At 37.7% G+C, this 17,048-nt stretch overlaps 1 protein-coding gene across 1 annotated transcript in view; it reads right to left on the bottom strand.

Annotated features, from left to right (window-relative positions):
• Positions 1-17,048, bottom strand: part of dlg1 (MAGUK family member discs large 1) — a 45,484-nt gene that overhangs the window by 12,752 nt on the left and 15,684 nt on the right. The window contains 3 exon segments of the mRNA XM_089104182.1: positions 487-633; positions 8,001-8,042; positions 11,408-11,513. Coding sequence (XP_088960308.1) covers positions 487-633; positions 8,001-8,042; positions 11,408-11,513 — 295 coding nt within the window.

Genomic DNA, 17,048 nt, shown 5'->3' with positions numbered 1-17,048 from the left:
CCCGGTCTTGAAAGGTCTCCACTATTTCCTGTGAAGTAGAGACAGTACTGCCCACTATGGTTAGTGAGTAAGAAATACTAAATGATTTTTAAACAAACATTCACTTTATGAAAAGTGGAACGATAAGTGGAAACTGGCAAAAAAAATCATCAGCGCCATCAAGCGTTTGGCTCAACTTGGCATTTTACAAGCTTTGTAATCGTTTCTCTGTCAGGAACTGATATCAGACACTTACCACTACACTTATTCTACCAACCACACGAAATAAATTAATTATTCTTATTATTACAGTTAAAAGAAAAAGCCAAGGGTCACCAAACGCTAGATTGCAGTGAAGGTCTTTTTATTCTGTTGACACTAGCGCCCGTTCCCACTCTTGTAAGTTAGCTATACTCCCTGAACATAAATATAAAAACACTTAAAAAAGGAGTCAGAAACAAGGTAAGGAGAAAGAAGAGAATATAGCTAAAAACTAGAAAAACTTACGAGGTACACAGCTGCCAAATTTTTCAGGTGATTCTGAGATGAGATCATCATTGATTCTGTCCTTTAAAGGACCTAGGACAATAATCGGTCGGGTATAAGGAGCTTATGTTTGTTCAACTGCTTAGTAAGAAAGAGCACATTCTTCTTCTGTAAAAAAAAAAAAAAAATGCAATACATGTGTAGACCAAAGATAAACTTCAAGAGAAAGGATGCTACTGCTACTACTGCTCACAATTCACTGCAGTACCAAGCCTCCTGAGGCCAACACAGCTTCGTACGCTCCTCCCCCGTCCTTCTTTAAACCCTCTCAAGAAGTTTACATTTCCCTTAAATCTTTCCTTGCGGCATCATCCCACCCCTTACGGGGACGACCTGCTATTCGTTTGGCCCTAGATGGATAGCTGACAAGGACGATCTTTGGCAAACTGTCACCCTTTATCCGCAGAATGTGTCCAAGCCAACTCAAAAATTGATAATTATCAAAAATTGCTAGTACAACGAATAAACGCCATTTGACGCCTTAGCATAAGAAAAATCAGCAAAATCTGTCTAAAAAACAATATAAAACTGGAACGGTCATACCATCTCATAACAATAAAGAAAATTTTGAGATTTAATCTGTTCTATGACTTTAGCTCTTGGACTCATTTTAATTCGGTCAAGCTTTAAACTGTTATAATGAATGGAAGCAATAAAAAGATAGGAAGAATTTAGTTTTACTGAACTTAGATCGAACTTTTAATCATAAACAATAACTTATAAAAAAAAAATTACTAGATAATAAGCCATTAGCGAGCTACAAACCTCGGTCAGCTGAAATAAGCAAAAACTTTCTACAAGTTTGTACATACGTACAAACTTGTACGAATGACTAAATATTTAAAAGAGCACCTCGCTGTTGCTTGGAAAACAATAGGAAAAATTATGGACGAGAAAATTGCTCTTCCTGTACCAACGTCGAGGCATTAAAGCATCTTCAGTAATTTGTTTTTTAATCTGATGCTTAAGGAGAGACCCCAATTTTTACGCTCATATATCCTACCGCCTATATAATCACTAGACCTACCACCTTTATAATCACTAACAGATATCTGGGTTTCTTAAACACTCGATAATCTTCCTTCTTAATCTGAACGACAAATCGAAAGGTCACAAGCCTCCCCCCCCGAAAAAAAATCCTGGATACGGCCGTGGGTAAGAGACAAATTTTTGTAGTTTTATAAACTATGTTGAATCCTGGAAATACTGCGGGAATCCTTATAGGCATCACTAAAATACTTGTTTCATAAGTTTTTGTTTAAATCCGAGAAGAATTCTATACCTTAAATCACATTGATTGATAATACTATACTCGTCTGTATCAACATTGTATTTGAAACTGCAATGGCTAGTTTTCCAATAAATCCTATCAATTTACCAGTTATTCATCGTTTGGTCATTTCTATGGACACGACCTAACTCAAAGGTAGTGTTTATTATCAGAAAGACTCTGATGGAAGCAGATAAATATTGACTTTTGCATTAAAATGCATACATACGCATTTATATTTTGTTTGCTTATTTTGAAGTGAGAAATCAAACAAACCCGCAAAAAGGGTGGGTGTCAAAAGCTGCTGTGGGGCTTTCTCTGTCAATCTGAGCTGTATGTTCCACCATCTTAACATTAGGGTTTAATCGGCTGACCAAATCTATTTTCCTTATCTAATTTGGGTCTCACGACCGCTAAGAAGTTTCAATTTTGCCACTCAGGGTATACTGAAACGTAGGGTATGCGTCTGATATGTCACAGTCAACCATTTACCTAGGTTCTCATCCAAGAGTTGTATTCGTTGAATTCTCTCCTAAAGGAAACAGTAGACGGGTTTCCAGGAGTAATATGCCTTGGGAAACCACTCCAAATGGAGGTATAAGATCTCACAAAAGTGTTCTTCAAGTATTTAGTGCGGATATTTCCGCTGTTAGGTAATTCGACAGTACCATGTTTACTGCATTGGCTAGGCAAACGGTGGTACAATCAAGGTACCCTCGGTGCATTATCAAGGCATTATTGTAAAGAAAAATATTATTTTGAAGCAAAACTTCTCACAAGATTCGTTACAATAGCGATAAAGACGATCTATTTTTATACGTTTTTACTGAACAGTCTTGGCTTACAATGGTACAATCAAGGTGATTTCGATAGAATGTCTAGTATTATTGTAAAAAAAAAAAAAAAAAAAAAAAAAAATTATCGTAAAGAATAACCTTCCGCAAAATTCGTTGCAACAGCGGTAAGATGACCTGCCGCTTTTCTTGGCTATCTTTTTTTTTTATCTTTTAAAGCAGTTAAAGCGACTACAAATACATCTACTGGGACACTGTTGCGCCGTGTTAGCGATTGATCGATGAAGGCTTTTTGATACGTTATCCTACCTACTTTCTGGCACAACCACAAGTTTCCATGCCCATTCAAAATGTTATTTTACTAATACTAAGGTTCAACCAGTGTACGTTTTTCGAATCAGCTCAAACCGGTTCCCAATAGAATTTAACTAGGACCCGAAACCCTGTCTAGCTGAAATAAAAGTTTTGCTGATTTAAACTGCTTCTTAGTTAAAAGTGACCAATTTAAATATTTTCCAGAAAACCGTGATTTTCCACCCTCTTAGATATAAATAAATAAAATTATATCAAAAGGCTAATTTTGAAGTAACAAATAAACCCTCTAATTTGGTCGCTAGCATCGCTACCATCAAGTTTTTTTAGAGGTTTAACTAGGACCCAAACTATGTCTAGCTGAAACCAAAGTTTGACTGATTCAAAATTAGTTAAAGTGACCAATTTTTTTTTTTTTTTTTTTTTTTTTTTTTTTTTTAATACAAAAAACTGTAATTTTCCACCAGCTTAGAAATTGATAAAGAAAATTACATCAATGGCTAATTTCAAAGTAACATATAAACCCTCAAATTGGGTCCCTAGCATCGGTGCTGGTTTTTAAACGATAATGCTGGTAAAACTTCATTGCAAATGGGCCTTCATCAATTTGAGTCAGGCTACATCAACAGATTACTGTCACCGGTTCATTCTTACAGGTATTTAGGAAGAAAATAGATAAACCCACGGAGTCTGTATGATTCTTGGCCAAAATAAATACTTCTGCTCTTTAAAAAATTTTCTCCGAAAAGTGTAGGCTAAATTTTCAGTCCAAATTTGGACTGAAAGTTTTGAAAAGTCCGAAATTGGAGGCGAGTGGATGGCAGGCTGAATTTGCAATCCTATATCCTTTAGGACGAGGGTTCAAGTCTTGGTTTAGTAAATTCGGTACTCCTATGTTAAACGTACTCCTCTATATATGTTAAACTGGAGACGCGACAGTTACCGGGACATATACGGGAGAGATACCCGATCATAAAACAGTTGCTAGAGTGGAATTGACTGAAACGGGTGATCTAAAATGAATGATAAAATAATTTGGGATTTGCCAAAGACAGAAATAGAGGCAGTTGAATTTTTACAGGATAAGGGGTTATTGCCGAAGACAAGAGTGTCAAAATGGACACACCATTACGTATATGGTATGGGTTGCCCCCCCCCCCAATATGCAAATATATAGCCCAAATTTGTTTCTAGACTATTATATAATGTGCAAATATATGGCCCAAATTTGTTTTTAAACTATTATATATTCATCCTATTTTATTTTATTTCATTAGCATTAACCAAACTAGCAGTACTCCAACCTCCCGACCTCCTAGGTGGGAATCAGGGCCTGATAAGCTCGAGTGCTCCCAAGCTATGGTTGGGGCCTCGGAGCGAGGATTCACGCCCCCGTCCCTAGCGAGCCGGGAGGAGAGCCCTAAGTAGCACCTCACAGCGGTGGAGTGGTGTAACATTCTATTAATAGCCTAGCCCGACAAATAGAATGGCTAACGCAACGGGGCGCCAAGGGTCTGGGGAGCCTTTGGTCAAGTCAATTCCCATGAAACACCAATGGATATTGAAGATCAAATGCAGAGAAAAACTACTTTTACGGCGTTCGCGGTAGCCGACGCGGACCAGGTCAGGGTGGTGCCTGGCCTGACAAGTATGCAAGCCGCACGATCAAGAAAACATCTGACTATTGGCGCGTGGAATGTTCGCAGCTGCAAGTTGGAATCTACACAACTGCTCCTTGCAAGGAAGCTGCAGAAGTATAAAATCAAAGTTTGTTGTCTGTCAGAAACGAGACTGAATGATGTTCTGTCTAAAAAGTTGACCGTTTCCGAATCTGACTCATTCCAGTTCTACAATTCGGGTCCCAAGGATGGTTCCTGCCAACAAGGAGTTGGGTTCCTAATAGACGATCCTACTGCACCATACGTTACCTCTTGGGAGCCAGTGTCACCAAGGATTGCCATGATCAGACTGAGAGGCCACATCAGCCATATAACCATAATCGCTGTGTACGCTCCGATAAGGGATAGCAGTGACGCGGTCAAAGATGCCTTTTATTATGACCTACAAAGAATCATCGACAAGACACTAAGGCGTGACATGCTCTTTGTAGCTGGAGACAGGAACGCCCGGCTTGGCAGAGTAGACCCCGACACAGCAGCAGTTATTGGCCTCCACACCGTTGGTGACAGATGCATCAATGGAGAAAGGCTCTTACAGCTAGCCAGATACAACAACGTATGCGTCACAAACACTCTCTTTGAGCACAAGAGACTCCACCTCGTTACATGGCGTTCGAACGACGGCGTAACAACAGCCCAGATCGACCACATCTTAGTCAGCAGAAGATGGAGAAGCTCCTGAAAGATGCCTGGGTATACAAACGAGCAGACACAGGATCTTTAAATGGATCCGACCACTGTCTCCTCACTTTCAAAGTCCGTCACCGCCTTAGTAGACAGAAGCGACAGAAGGCAGGGAAGCGCTTCGATGTTTCGAAACTAAGATGCCCGGAAATCAAAGCCGACTTCGAGTTAAAGCTAAGCGACCGGTTCCAAGCCTTGAATCGTCTCTCACTCGTCGATGAAGAATGGGTGCAGATGAAAATTGCGACACAGGACGTAGCGGGGGAGGTGCTTAGCCAAACAAAACGAAAACAGCGAGCCTGGATCTCTGACCACACCATAGAACTAGTTGAGAAGAAGCGACCCCTCGTGGGAGGTACAAAAGAACCCTTAAAAGTAGCCCGCAAAGCAGTTAAACAGTCACTGAAACGGGACAGAGAACAGTACTGGTCAGATATGGCGAATGAGTTGGAACAAGCGTCCAGAAGCCACAACAGCAGGAAAATGTTCAAACTCCTGAAAGAAGCGACAGGAAAAGCTCCTGTAACGATTGACACACTGAAAGATAAGTCCGGAGAACTCATCCGAACAGAAGAAGGACGCATGGAACGCTGGCGATAGCATTTTTCTGAGCTACTGAACCCTGTCAAACCCCCGTGCGATCTACCTGCCTTCTCGAGTGCTGCTAGAGAGCCCTATGCAATAAACCTCGATCCGCCAAGTGTTGCGGACGTACAAAAAGCGCTGAAGTGCATGAAAAACAATAAACCTCCAGGAGAGGATGGGATCCCTTCTGAAATGTTCAAATCCTCGCCAACTCTACTATGCCGCCTAACTGACCTGTTTGTCCGGGTATGGACGACAAAGACCTTTCCAAAAGACTGGAAAGTATAAGTCCTCATTCCGCTATGTAAAAAAGGAGACAAGGCCATTTGCGGAAACTATAGGGGTATCTCCCTGATGGACCATGTCATGAAGATCTTCAGCGTCATTCTTTTGAATCGATTCAAAGACGTACGTGACAAGTTAACCCGTCCTGAACAAGCAGGCTTCAGACCAGGCAGAGGCTGTCCAGAACAGATATTGACGATTCGCCTCATCCTTCAGCAGCACAGCAGGTTTCATCTACCCCTTCTCATCACCTTTATTGACTTTGCAGCTGCCTCCGACTCTCTCATCAGGAGCTATGGAGAATTATGGCTGAAGACGGTGCGCCATAGGAGCTCATTGAGATACTCCGAAGTGCGTATAAGGACACTGAGACTTGCGTCCGTGTTTCCGGCAATGACACCCCTAAGTTTCCAGTGGAGTTTGGAGTAAAGCAGGGATGCTCCCTTTCGCCTATATTATTCAACTACGCGATAGACTACATCATGTATAATGCAATGAGAAACCACAGCGGAATAGTCTTCGGACAAATAGCTGGTTTCCTCCAGCCCGTGGCAGATCTGGACTTCGCAGATGACGTTGCTGAGCTGGAAACTACCGCCGACAGCTTACAAGGCTTGATCGACGATACCTATGAGGTCTCAAAGCGCATCGGACTGGCCATCAGCGGCGCAAAGACTATAGTATTGACTCTCAACCAACCTGCTCCTTGCCAAGTTACCCTCGACGGTGAGCCAATAGAAAACGTTGAGGAATTCAAGTATCTTGGCTCTATCATAACACCAAATGGCAGAGCTGAAGGGACATCTCGGCCCGCATAGCAAAAGCCTGGGGAGTCTTTACTAGTCTGAAAAAAGCATTATGGACCAGTCGGGAGATATCAACCAAAACAAAAGTCAGAACCTATGGTGCAACTGTTCGAGCAGTACTACAGTATGCTTGCGAGACATGACCGATCAAGACTGAAGACGCGAGAACTATGGACTTGTTCGACCACCGCTGACTTCGTTACATCCTCTGCATTAAGAGATGGGACAGGATTTCTAATAGTGAAGTAAGGAGTCGCTGTGGCCAATCAGAAGAGCTATCGCTTATCATTAAAGACGTCGCCTGAAGCTCCTCGGCCACAGATTGCGCCGTCCCGAAGGCACGATATGTCGAGACGTCCTTGTCTGCGAACCAGCCCCCTCCTGGAAACATAAACCAGGGGGACAAAAGAAGAACCTGTGGTAAAAATTCAAGGAGGACCTGGAACCGTGGGGAGGATTCAGGAGACACGGTCGGAGATGGGACAAAGACTGGCTGAAGATCGCCGGAGAAGCTGCAGCCGACAGGTCCAAGTGGTCGTCGGAAGTCATCCCAAGATCCTTTGGTGCCGGACAGGACAGTTCATCGTCTGGTTCCCGCCGAAAGTAAAGTAAGTAAGTAAACTAGCAGTATATAAAAGAGTACGTTTAATATAGGAGTACCGTAAATTCTTTGGCTTAGGCTGGGTGTCAGTGGTGTGACTCGGTTCAGCCACCGTGTGACTGGAGAGCTTACAGTTAAAAATATTCCCAAGTAGCATCTGATTTTCAGATGCCAGGTGAGGCAGAAAAACTGTAAGAACTTTCTAAGTGGTATCATACAGGAGATTTTTCATGGAAAATGTGTAAAGCGAATACCAGCGATCCACATAATTCCTGTTTCAAATCGTTTCTGAATCAGGCGAAGGGTTTGTAAGGATCTACCGTCGAAAGTTATGAATATTAGATTTTTGTTACAAATGCTAGTTGTTTTTGTTACCAAGCACTTACGAGAATTACTGAATTTTCTAAAGGATAATTATGGAGCATAATCTCTGACTTGAAAGAAACATAAAGTACTCACTCAAACTTGTCGAATCGCTTTCAGAAGGAGATAAAATTCCATCTGCAACACAAAAAAGAGACAAGGCGTTAAAAACATGCATTGTACATAGCCAAGAAGCACAGTAAATACGGGAAACATAACAACCAAATGCAGTTACGAGCGTGAACACATGCATTAAACAATAATCAAGCCTTGATTGATGGATATAATTACATCTATGGAATAACATATCATTACTATGAATTATAATGAACTATCATTCATTTGGATTATAATGAAAAAAATTCCCAAACTTTAATTCATTTAGCCAAATAAATTCATTATTTTTGGGTCTATAGATCATAGTCCCCCTTTATTTATTAATTTTGGCTCTACAGCATATACACACAAACAAAGGTGCACTTCCAAACACAGCCATATTTATAAACATAATGAGAATAATAAAAAATGAAATAAAAAATATGCCGTCAGTTGGTTTCAACTGCCACTGGGGTCAGCGAGACTGTCGGAAATCATGAGTTTATCATGACGGTACATTTTTCATAATATTTGATCATTACTGATGTGAAGGTAGAAAATGCAAGGACAGCGATGTTGGCCCAACTTTATACCTGCACACTGGGAATAAAGGTCAAAGCCCTCGTTAAAAAAAAATACAACCTAAAAAATAAAATTTGGGTGCCTCGACCCTGACTAGTGTGTATCTAAGGTATTAAAAAAAGTTTTGGCCCTATTAATGGTAGTCGAAGGTTCAGCACCGAGTAAAAATATGGTAGCCAGATAAACTTTTTGAACGCATAAGTCAACAAGCGTAAAACCCTTATACTCATTCTTTTTAAACCTATGAACTAATTTTTTTGTTATGAACTATATCCCCTTAATGCATTCCCTACTTATAAAATTTAACACGGGGAGGGAGGAATCTCGGACAGGGAGAAAAGTGCTCACATAAGTACAAAAAAAAGGAGAATTCACATACTATACGGCCTTTTTAGATTTAAATACCGATTAAAATTCTAAAACAAAATACATAAATTATACGCAGATTAATCGCAACTTCTTTTTTCGTGTCTCGAAGTCTGTATTTTCCTTTTTATTTTTTTTTTTTTTTACGGGTGTCCCTGAAGTGTATGAGAAACTTACAAAATTGAAAACTGGTGATTGTGTCAAAAGCAAAAATCACTAAAGACATATAGCATTTGGCAACTCCGTTTGTTCAAAAATTGCTCCATAATTGTCTTTTTAGGTACTTTAAAATACCGGTGAGGATAAAGAAAGCAGAATCTGCCCTCAATAGACCTGCCAGCTTAAACTCAACTAGCAAACTTTACCTGTCAAGATCTTAGAGCCTACTTTGTGCAGACTGGATTTTCACTGAAAATAAGTCTTGAAAATAAAAGATACAGATAAGTTATCCCTTACAAAAAATCAGCTTCAACCCTATTGCATAGTTGGATATCAATATCAAATATCCAATTTTCATTGAATTTTTCTATCTTTTAATAAAGTAGCCAGCCACTAAACAGTAAGTAGCGCTAATTGTTTAACCCCTATCTTCCCATGTTAAATCACGAAAGATCTCACTTCTATAACTTTTTCACTTTTTTTTAGTATCCTTGAGTCCACACAACCGCGTTTCTTCTTCTGAAGAAAAACGGTTCACAAACAATGATGCATAAGAACGGCACAATCGTTCACATCAAATCAGCCGTTGTGACCAAATTCCTGAGCTAATGTGCATCTTTAGCCTACGCTATAACTTTTTTAAAGTTCAAATTCATTTATACAGCAAAAACTTTGAACAAAAAAGAATAAATTCACCATTATATTCCACCCGCAAGGCTCTGTCCAGGAATTCAGGGAAGGGGGAAAGGGTTTTTAACCCTTGCTTTAAAGATATATCACGAACTTTACTACATGCACAGATAACCTATCATATAAATCAGGATATAAGTGAACCAGGGGATAAAAAATATATATTGGTCCGGTTCAGACCCCTAACAAACTTCCAAAATCCCCCCCCCCCTACCCCATTTGAAGACTCCTCTGCTAAACTCTTCCCCGAAACTTGGATCTATTTATCCAAAAAACACAAAATCATATAAGAATGATATTTTATTTCATTTAAGCATCCTATGGTTTATTTTTACATCCCATGTTTACTTAAAAAAAGCTCTGTATCTCCCAGGGTATTACTATAGCTAGCTTTCACCTCCAATTAAGGTTAAGCAGCAATTTGTTCAGTTTCATCGGGCGATCTCTCAGCAAATCCTAAAACAAATGAGCGAACAGATAATGGCTATTATTTAATAGAGGGCTTGCTGGGTTGCAGCTAGAACAAAGAACTATATAAAAGCTGAAAAAGTACAAAAAAAATAGAGAAAGACAAGTCACAACATGATGTCTTTTCACCATTGATGCAGCCTTAAATTTGTCTCAAGGTCTGGAGAGGGGAGGGGCAGTCAAAAAATGCCTACCCCCACATAAGTAGAACGTTATGCGCAAGTATGAAATTTTTGAGCATATGAAACAGGGTATCCAATCTTAAAGATGATTCCGATTTAATCGTTCGATTTATCCACGGAATTAAAAAGGGTTTTACGTATTAACAGACTTTGGGTTTGATGGGGTGAATTATTTAAAAGTCAAGTACTAGAGGGCAAGAGGGCAAGATTGGTTTCCTGGCAAGCGGGTATTATTGTAAAAGCTTTTCTTTTATATATAAATTTATAATTTAGGATTGCCTTAAATCCTTCAAACTAGGCGAAATTTCGATTAAAAAATATTTTATGAAATAAAATTTTATGTTTACATAACTAACCGAGGTTCTGTGGCAATAAAATAATAATAATAATGAAAGACATGAAAGAATGTTATAGGTAATGTTAGATGGTCTTTATAGAGATTAAACTTTGTGGCAGCCAAACTTTATGGTAAAATTTTAAAGCAAAATCTAGTAAAAGAAAACAAAAGGTGACGATGGCACAAAATCAATATTATCCCTAGAATCTTTGCAATTAGAAATTGTAAGTACGTAAACGTAATTCATTTGATGGACCCTATGATCCTATCTATGGATAGGATGGATACATAAAAATTATATAAAAAAACTAGGTTATAAAATTCGCCCGAGATATATTTACAGTTGAAAAAAAAAAGAAGTTGCAAGCCCAATAGAATTGCTACATTTATACATTCCCTCATTTAAAACCATTTCAAACCAGAATGTGTGGGATTGTCTCTGAAATGGAGTTTTTGCAATAACCTGGTTATATATAAGATCATTTAACATTAAATATACTACATTAATTTAATATACCTACAAAATAAACAAATGCTTAAGACAAAGAGAGGTTAGAAGAATACGATTTACAACCAACTACGAAAAACATTACAACAAATCTAGAGAAGGAAAATAAACTTACGATCCGGATCATCGGAGCCATCGTCCGACTGATCGTCACGACTTTTGAGAAAAGGAAATCGTCTGCTGAAAGCAAAATTCTTCTTCTTCCTCTCTAAGGTTGACTGCTATAAAATAACACAAAATTATCCTTTGTTTTTTCAACAAACAAGAAATTATTTTGCAAATTTATAGCAAGAGATACTACAAATCAACCATCTATGCTCAGGTATTCACTGGACCGTAATTTTCTTAAGCAGTATATTTACCGACTGTGCAATTTATGACTGCATAATATAACTTATCTCTGCCAATTACGACACTACCTTTCACAATTCCTGCATAAAACTTTTTATACCAAATAAAAAAGAAGCTAATATTGGAGTGCCTTAAATCTAGAATGAAGCCCGTAAGCGAAAACAGGTTTATCCATTAGGAGGAGGGGGGGGACGAAACCGAGAATACGATAAAATTTGTGGAGAACAGGTTACTTTGGACCAATTACAGCGGGAGGGTGGTCCTCAAATCTTCCTGTCCTCAGATTTGGTACAGACTAGACCCCGGCGCCGCGCCGATGAGGGAAGACCGGCGGCGGCGGGGCCAAAAATAGCCCGCCGCGCCGCCGGCGTGATCAATGTTGACCGCAAACATTAATATTTTCATCAGTCTTTCTCAAATCACAGCTTAAATTAACAACAGATTTGAGCCTATTCATGAGTTAAAAATTCACAAGTCGCTGGCTGGAAACTGGTCTTCTTCGTTATTCAGCAAGAGAAGTAGAAATGTGGTAGAAACAAAATAGCTGTGGCGTTTCAGAGCCCTTGCATAGTACGAGCAGTTTAAGTATCTATTAGTTATGTATTCTTAACATAAACAATTATCAAAATTAGTAGTTTTTTTTATCGAGCATTACTGCATACAAAATTTCAAATACCGTAACACAAAAATCTTCAGTTCTCTGGGAAAAATTTTGAATATAAGTTTGAACTTAGAATCTTAATTTTTTCATAATGCCCTTTACCAATGTCTTTTTTGTCACCCATAAAACAGTTTAAATCGGTGAATTCGATATTGATTGTTTTTTTTTTTTTTTTTTGCTCTTTTGGATTCTTAAAAAGACTTATTCTATTAAAAAATGATTTTTAATTAAAATTTAAAAAAAAATGCATTTTAAATTTTTTTGGCTTATTTATATAATATATGTCATGTAGGCTGAACTGCTGCTTTTTTATTGCTTTTGGCTGCTCTTTTGGATATTATTCGTTTTTTTTCTTTTGGGGATTCATTCCAAATTATAAATTGATAAACACCTAATATCAGTCAAATTATAGTCAAATTATAAACTGCATTAAAAGGAGTAAACACATCAAATTGAAAATACATGGTGAACACTTCACATGAGAACACTTCAATTACAATGAAACAAAAAACACTTAATAGTTTATTTGGTATAAAGAAAAATTAAATGCCACCTATTTTCTGGTAAAAAAATTAAAAGCTCGTCCGTTTTAATAGCAATTAAACGAAATAATATGCAGACTGAAGTAGCTCCAGGAAGATGTTGAGATTTTCATCCTAGTTCATCACTTTTAATCCAAGCAAAATGTTAGGACACTTAGTATCAATTATTGAGTTTAAGCTTTGATTTCCAAATGCTCACAAAAATTACAAAATTTAAGGAAGTCGCAACAATTAGTCACCTGTGGTCAAAACACACAAAGACTCCTCTTAGATTCCCACCCAGGCTCAAAGCCTCTGCTATGGTCATTTCCATGGAAATATCCAAAGAGTTTCTCTTTAAAATAGCTTCCAAGCGTATTTAGGGGTATTTAGCCTTTTTTGCTTTTCTTCAAAGCTTTGAAAGAAGTGATATAATATTCCAAATGTTACATTTGTTATATTTGTGCATATTTTTGGTAATCATTTGTGGGGTGATCGAATTTTTTAAACCACAGTAGATACGTAAGAACGTTGCAGCATATAGTACCCTGAGGTCATAAGACTGTCAAAGAGTCCTCCTTGAACCTCCCAAATTGAAAGCTTTTATTATGACCTGGCCTTTTAATGTAACTTGGACTCTGGACAAAGGGCACCATTGTCAGTCGAGCGCAACGTTAGGTGGGGATGTCGATATCGCTTTCGTCACACCCATTCGTTTTAATGTGAATCTGCCTGGTACTTATGAATGAATGTTTTCGAATTCAACCCGTTTCATCAATAAGAAAAAAAACGGGTTGGACGCATATGTCCCTTTCCCTTTGGACTATAAAACCATGCAAGTGCTTTATCAAGTATGACTCACGAAAATCTTGTTAATTTTTGTCAACTTTTCAACTTTTTGCCATCCCTACTTTCAAAAAAAAAAAAAAAAAAATCAAGGTACTATCCCTTATATATAATAACTCCCTATGCCCCCCCCCCCCCTATGGATACTATCTTGATAGGATACCGTCTCTGCTTTAAATAAAAAAAATAATAAACTTATTGTCACCCCTGCTTTCAAAAAAAAAAATCGAGGTATTATCACTTAAATATGATAGCTCACTATCCCCCCCCTCTGGATACCCCCTTAATAAAATGCCGTCTCTGCTTTAAATTAAAAAAGAATAATTTTTGGGATCCCAGCTTTCAATAAAAAAATTTCGAGATATTATCATTTAAATGTAATACCCCCCTACCCCGCCCCCCTCTGGATACCACCTTGATAGGATATCGTCTCAGCTTTCATTAGAAAAATGATCTATTTACTAATTAACTAGGTTGCTATGTTTTTGCAACCAGCACGCAAACCAACTTTAAAAACCTCGTTGCTTCTTGAAAAAAAATTGAGGGAGTAAGTGTAAAGGTGTACAAAAACAGCAACAAAATGTAAAAATAATTAAGATATACATCGAAATATTGGCAAACTGACTCATAGATTAGTCATGGTATTCAATAAGATCCAAAGAATGTAATTAAAAGGGTGCACACGCAAAAGCCAAATTAGGCCAGTAGCCTATGAGCAATCGCAAAATACCCAAGACAATAAACAAGTCTTAATGGGGGGCCCTGGGTCTATCAAAATATTTCAATGATTTCCCAGGGAATTTGATATCATTTTCTTCTGTCTTCACTTTAAATGAAAAAAATATTTATCCTTTTGGCATCCCTGCTTTCAATAAAAAAAAGAGGTATTATAACTTAAAAATGATAGCCCCCTATCCCCCCCTATAGGTAATAATTTACATTTTATTTGTTAGTCAAATTTTTGGCCTAGCTCCCGAACAATTGAGTATTAAACATGCAGTTTCTCTAAAATTGAGTACTAATCATCAATAAATTCTTCTCTAAGAACAACAAAAAAAAGGGAAAAAATCTGCTAACTTTACAATTAAGATGCTGAAACAATCTGTCGGCTGTCAATTTCATAATCCAACTGAAGTCTGAAGCTGTATGGTAGTGAATTCGTTCTATAATTCTATTCAACTTGAAAATAAAATTCTTGACTACGATAAATGTTAGAAATAGCGATTGGGAAACTACATTCGAAATGATGTAAACGAAATGATTCGAAATGATTTGTTGTTTTTTTTTCAACACATGAAGAACTGTGTATATTGCAATATTTGCAATTGAATATTGTATCTGTCTGGTTTTTATGCTAAGTAACAAAAGAGACGAAAATTAATGAACAAGAGAGTAGTGAAGAATTATGGTATGCAAAGTAATATTTGGCAGGGAAGTCACTGGTGATAAATCGCTAGGGGTGGCACCGTGATTGCGTGATTTTCGGGGATTCGGGGAACCCAATTTTTTTCGGGGTCACGCATAGATTTTCGGGGAAATACCCGAAAATTTGGAGATAGTGCAAGCCCTGCTTCATTTCTAATCTGGAAAATCGAAATACTAAGCCACACGAGAAGAAAAAGCTCCGGCTTTGCGGTTGGCGCAATAAAGAATTGCCGCAAAATTAATTTAAAGTCGACCGAACGCCACCGCCTCTGTCGACCGGGCCTCTCGTCAGCGGCGTTCGGTCGATCCGCCCGCGCGGCGCCGGGGTCTAGTACAGACCATACCAACTCCGAAATTTAGGTTTTATGTTATTCAAAGGCTTGGTACAGTTTTTTCTGAACAAACGAAACCTTTTTCAGAAATTTGCAAGAGGCGCTCACCAGGAGCGTTGCTTTAAATTAATACTATCTTATTATTATTAAATAAATTTACTTGTCACTGTATAGAAGTGAAGAACATTGACTAATTTATTATCCTTTTTTGAAAACCTGTCATCGAGTTATTTTAATTTTTATTTTTACATCAATAGAAAAACTAGCCCCATGATAAAGTATTACAATCATTGAGGAGTAAATGATTGCAGATCTAGCTTTTAACTTTCATACATAAAGAACATATCAAAAACTTGAACAGACAAAAAGGAAAAAACAATATATTTACCTTTTCAAGTCCTGGCAAATATACCTGAAATACTTATGATAAAAAATTATGCCAAACGATGAAAAAAAAAAGTTAACAAGAATCTTTATTCTGTTCTTTTTTCAAAAAATCTAAACAAAACTTAAATTAAGATACTATTCTTAAACAAAAATTTAGGGTTAAAAAAGCTAAAAATTAAGATACCGCTAAAGCATGATGAAAAACATATCCAGTTGAACTACCCAAATGGTGTTTTTTTTTATGCACATCATTACAAAAACAGTTTTCATAACACACTCTTAAATATAAGCTCAGAATGCTTACATTTGTTTTTGTGAAAATAAATGAATAAAATGCAACACTTAATCCTCGATTCGTTGTAGATCAGGAGCCGCAAAAGGCTAAAATCCGAAAACAAAAATTGATATGGGGATTGCGAAACGGAGAAGTTTCTCAGAAGTTTGCAGAATGTTGATCAATTTCCGGGCAAAAAAAAAAAAAAAAAAAAAAAAAAAAAAAAAAAAAAAAAAAAAACTTATAGCCCCTATCACCAGGACATACAGTAGAAGGAGTTGTCGAATCTCACAGGAACTTAATGGGAAATAAGAGCTAATATAATAGTTCTGGTTTTGGTGAATCCAAACCCGAACCATCCTTTCTAGGGCAGAGAGAGGGCACGAAGCCTTAATTTTGTTACGAGACCGAGTTTAGTGGGAAATCAGAGACAGGCAAATATTTAGGCCTCTGAATGGTCCAAAACTAAGCTGACCTCTGAGGAGAGAAGGGGGAATATCAAAATATCTTTATATATGCATAACTATTAGATAGGGAAATTCTTTCAATAAAATCTGGTCAACAGCTATAATTATGGTTTCGGGTGTCAGTAGTAAATCTGACCCCTATGAGGTTCAGAATGATTTTAACAAATCGTTCTCAAGTACATAAATATAAAAATATTTATTCCGATCGTCTTCCTATCTTTTGTGGGGTGCCCCACGGAATTCTGATGGGTTGAGTTTCATCCCTTATAATGGTTAATAATCTCATGACTGACCACACAGAGTGATGAAAGTATGTTGACGACCTGACAGCGCTTGAGGTTTGCCGACTAAATATGAAAAGCTCAATTATGACATTACTTGACGATGTCAGACAAGAGACTTCTTTGTCGAGGATGAAAGTAAACCCTAATAATTCGTCATTTATGAAAGTTGATTTTTAAAAATCATTCCCACTTTGACAAACCGATTCCT

The sequence above is a fragment of the Artemia sp. Qi Xiang Cuo genome, chromosome 18, assembly GCF_049724085.1.
Source record: "Artemia sp. Qi Xiang Cuo chromosome 18, ASM4972408v1, whole genome shotgun sequence".
Taxonomy (NCBI): domain Eukaryota; kingdom Metazoa; phylum Arthropoda; class Branchiopoda; order Anostraca; family Artemiidae; genus Artemia; species Artemia sp. Qi Xiang Cuo.
This window is presented reverse-complemented; position numbering and strand designations above follow the sequence as displayed.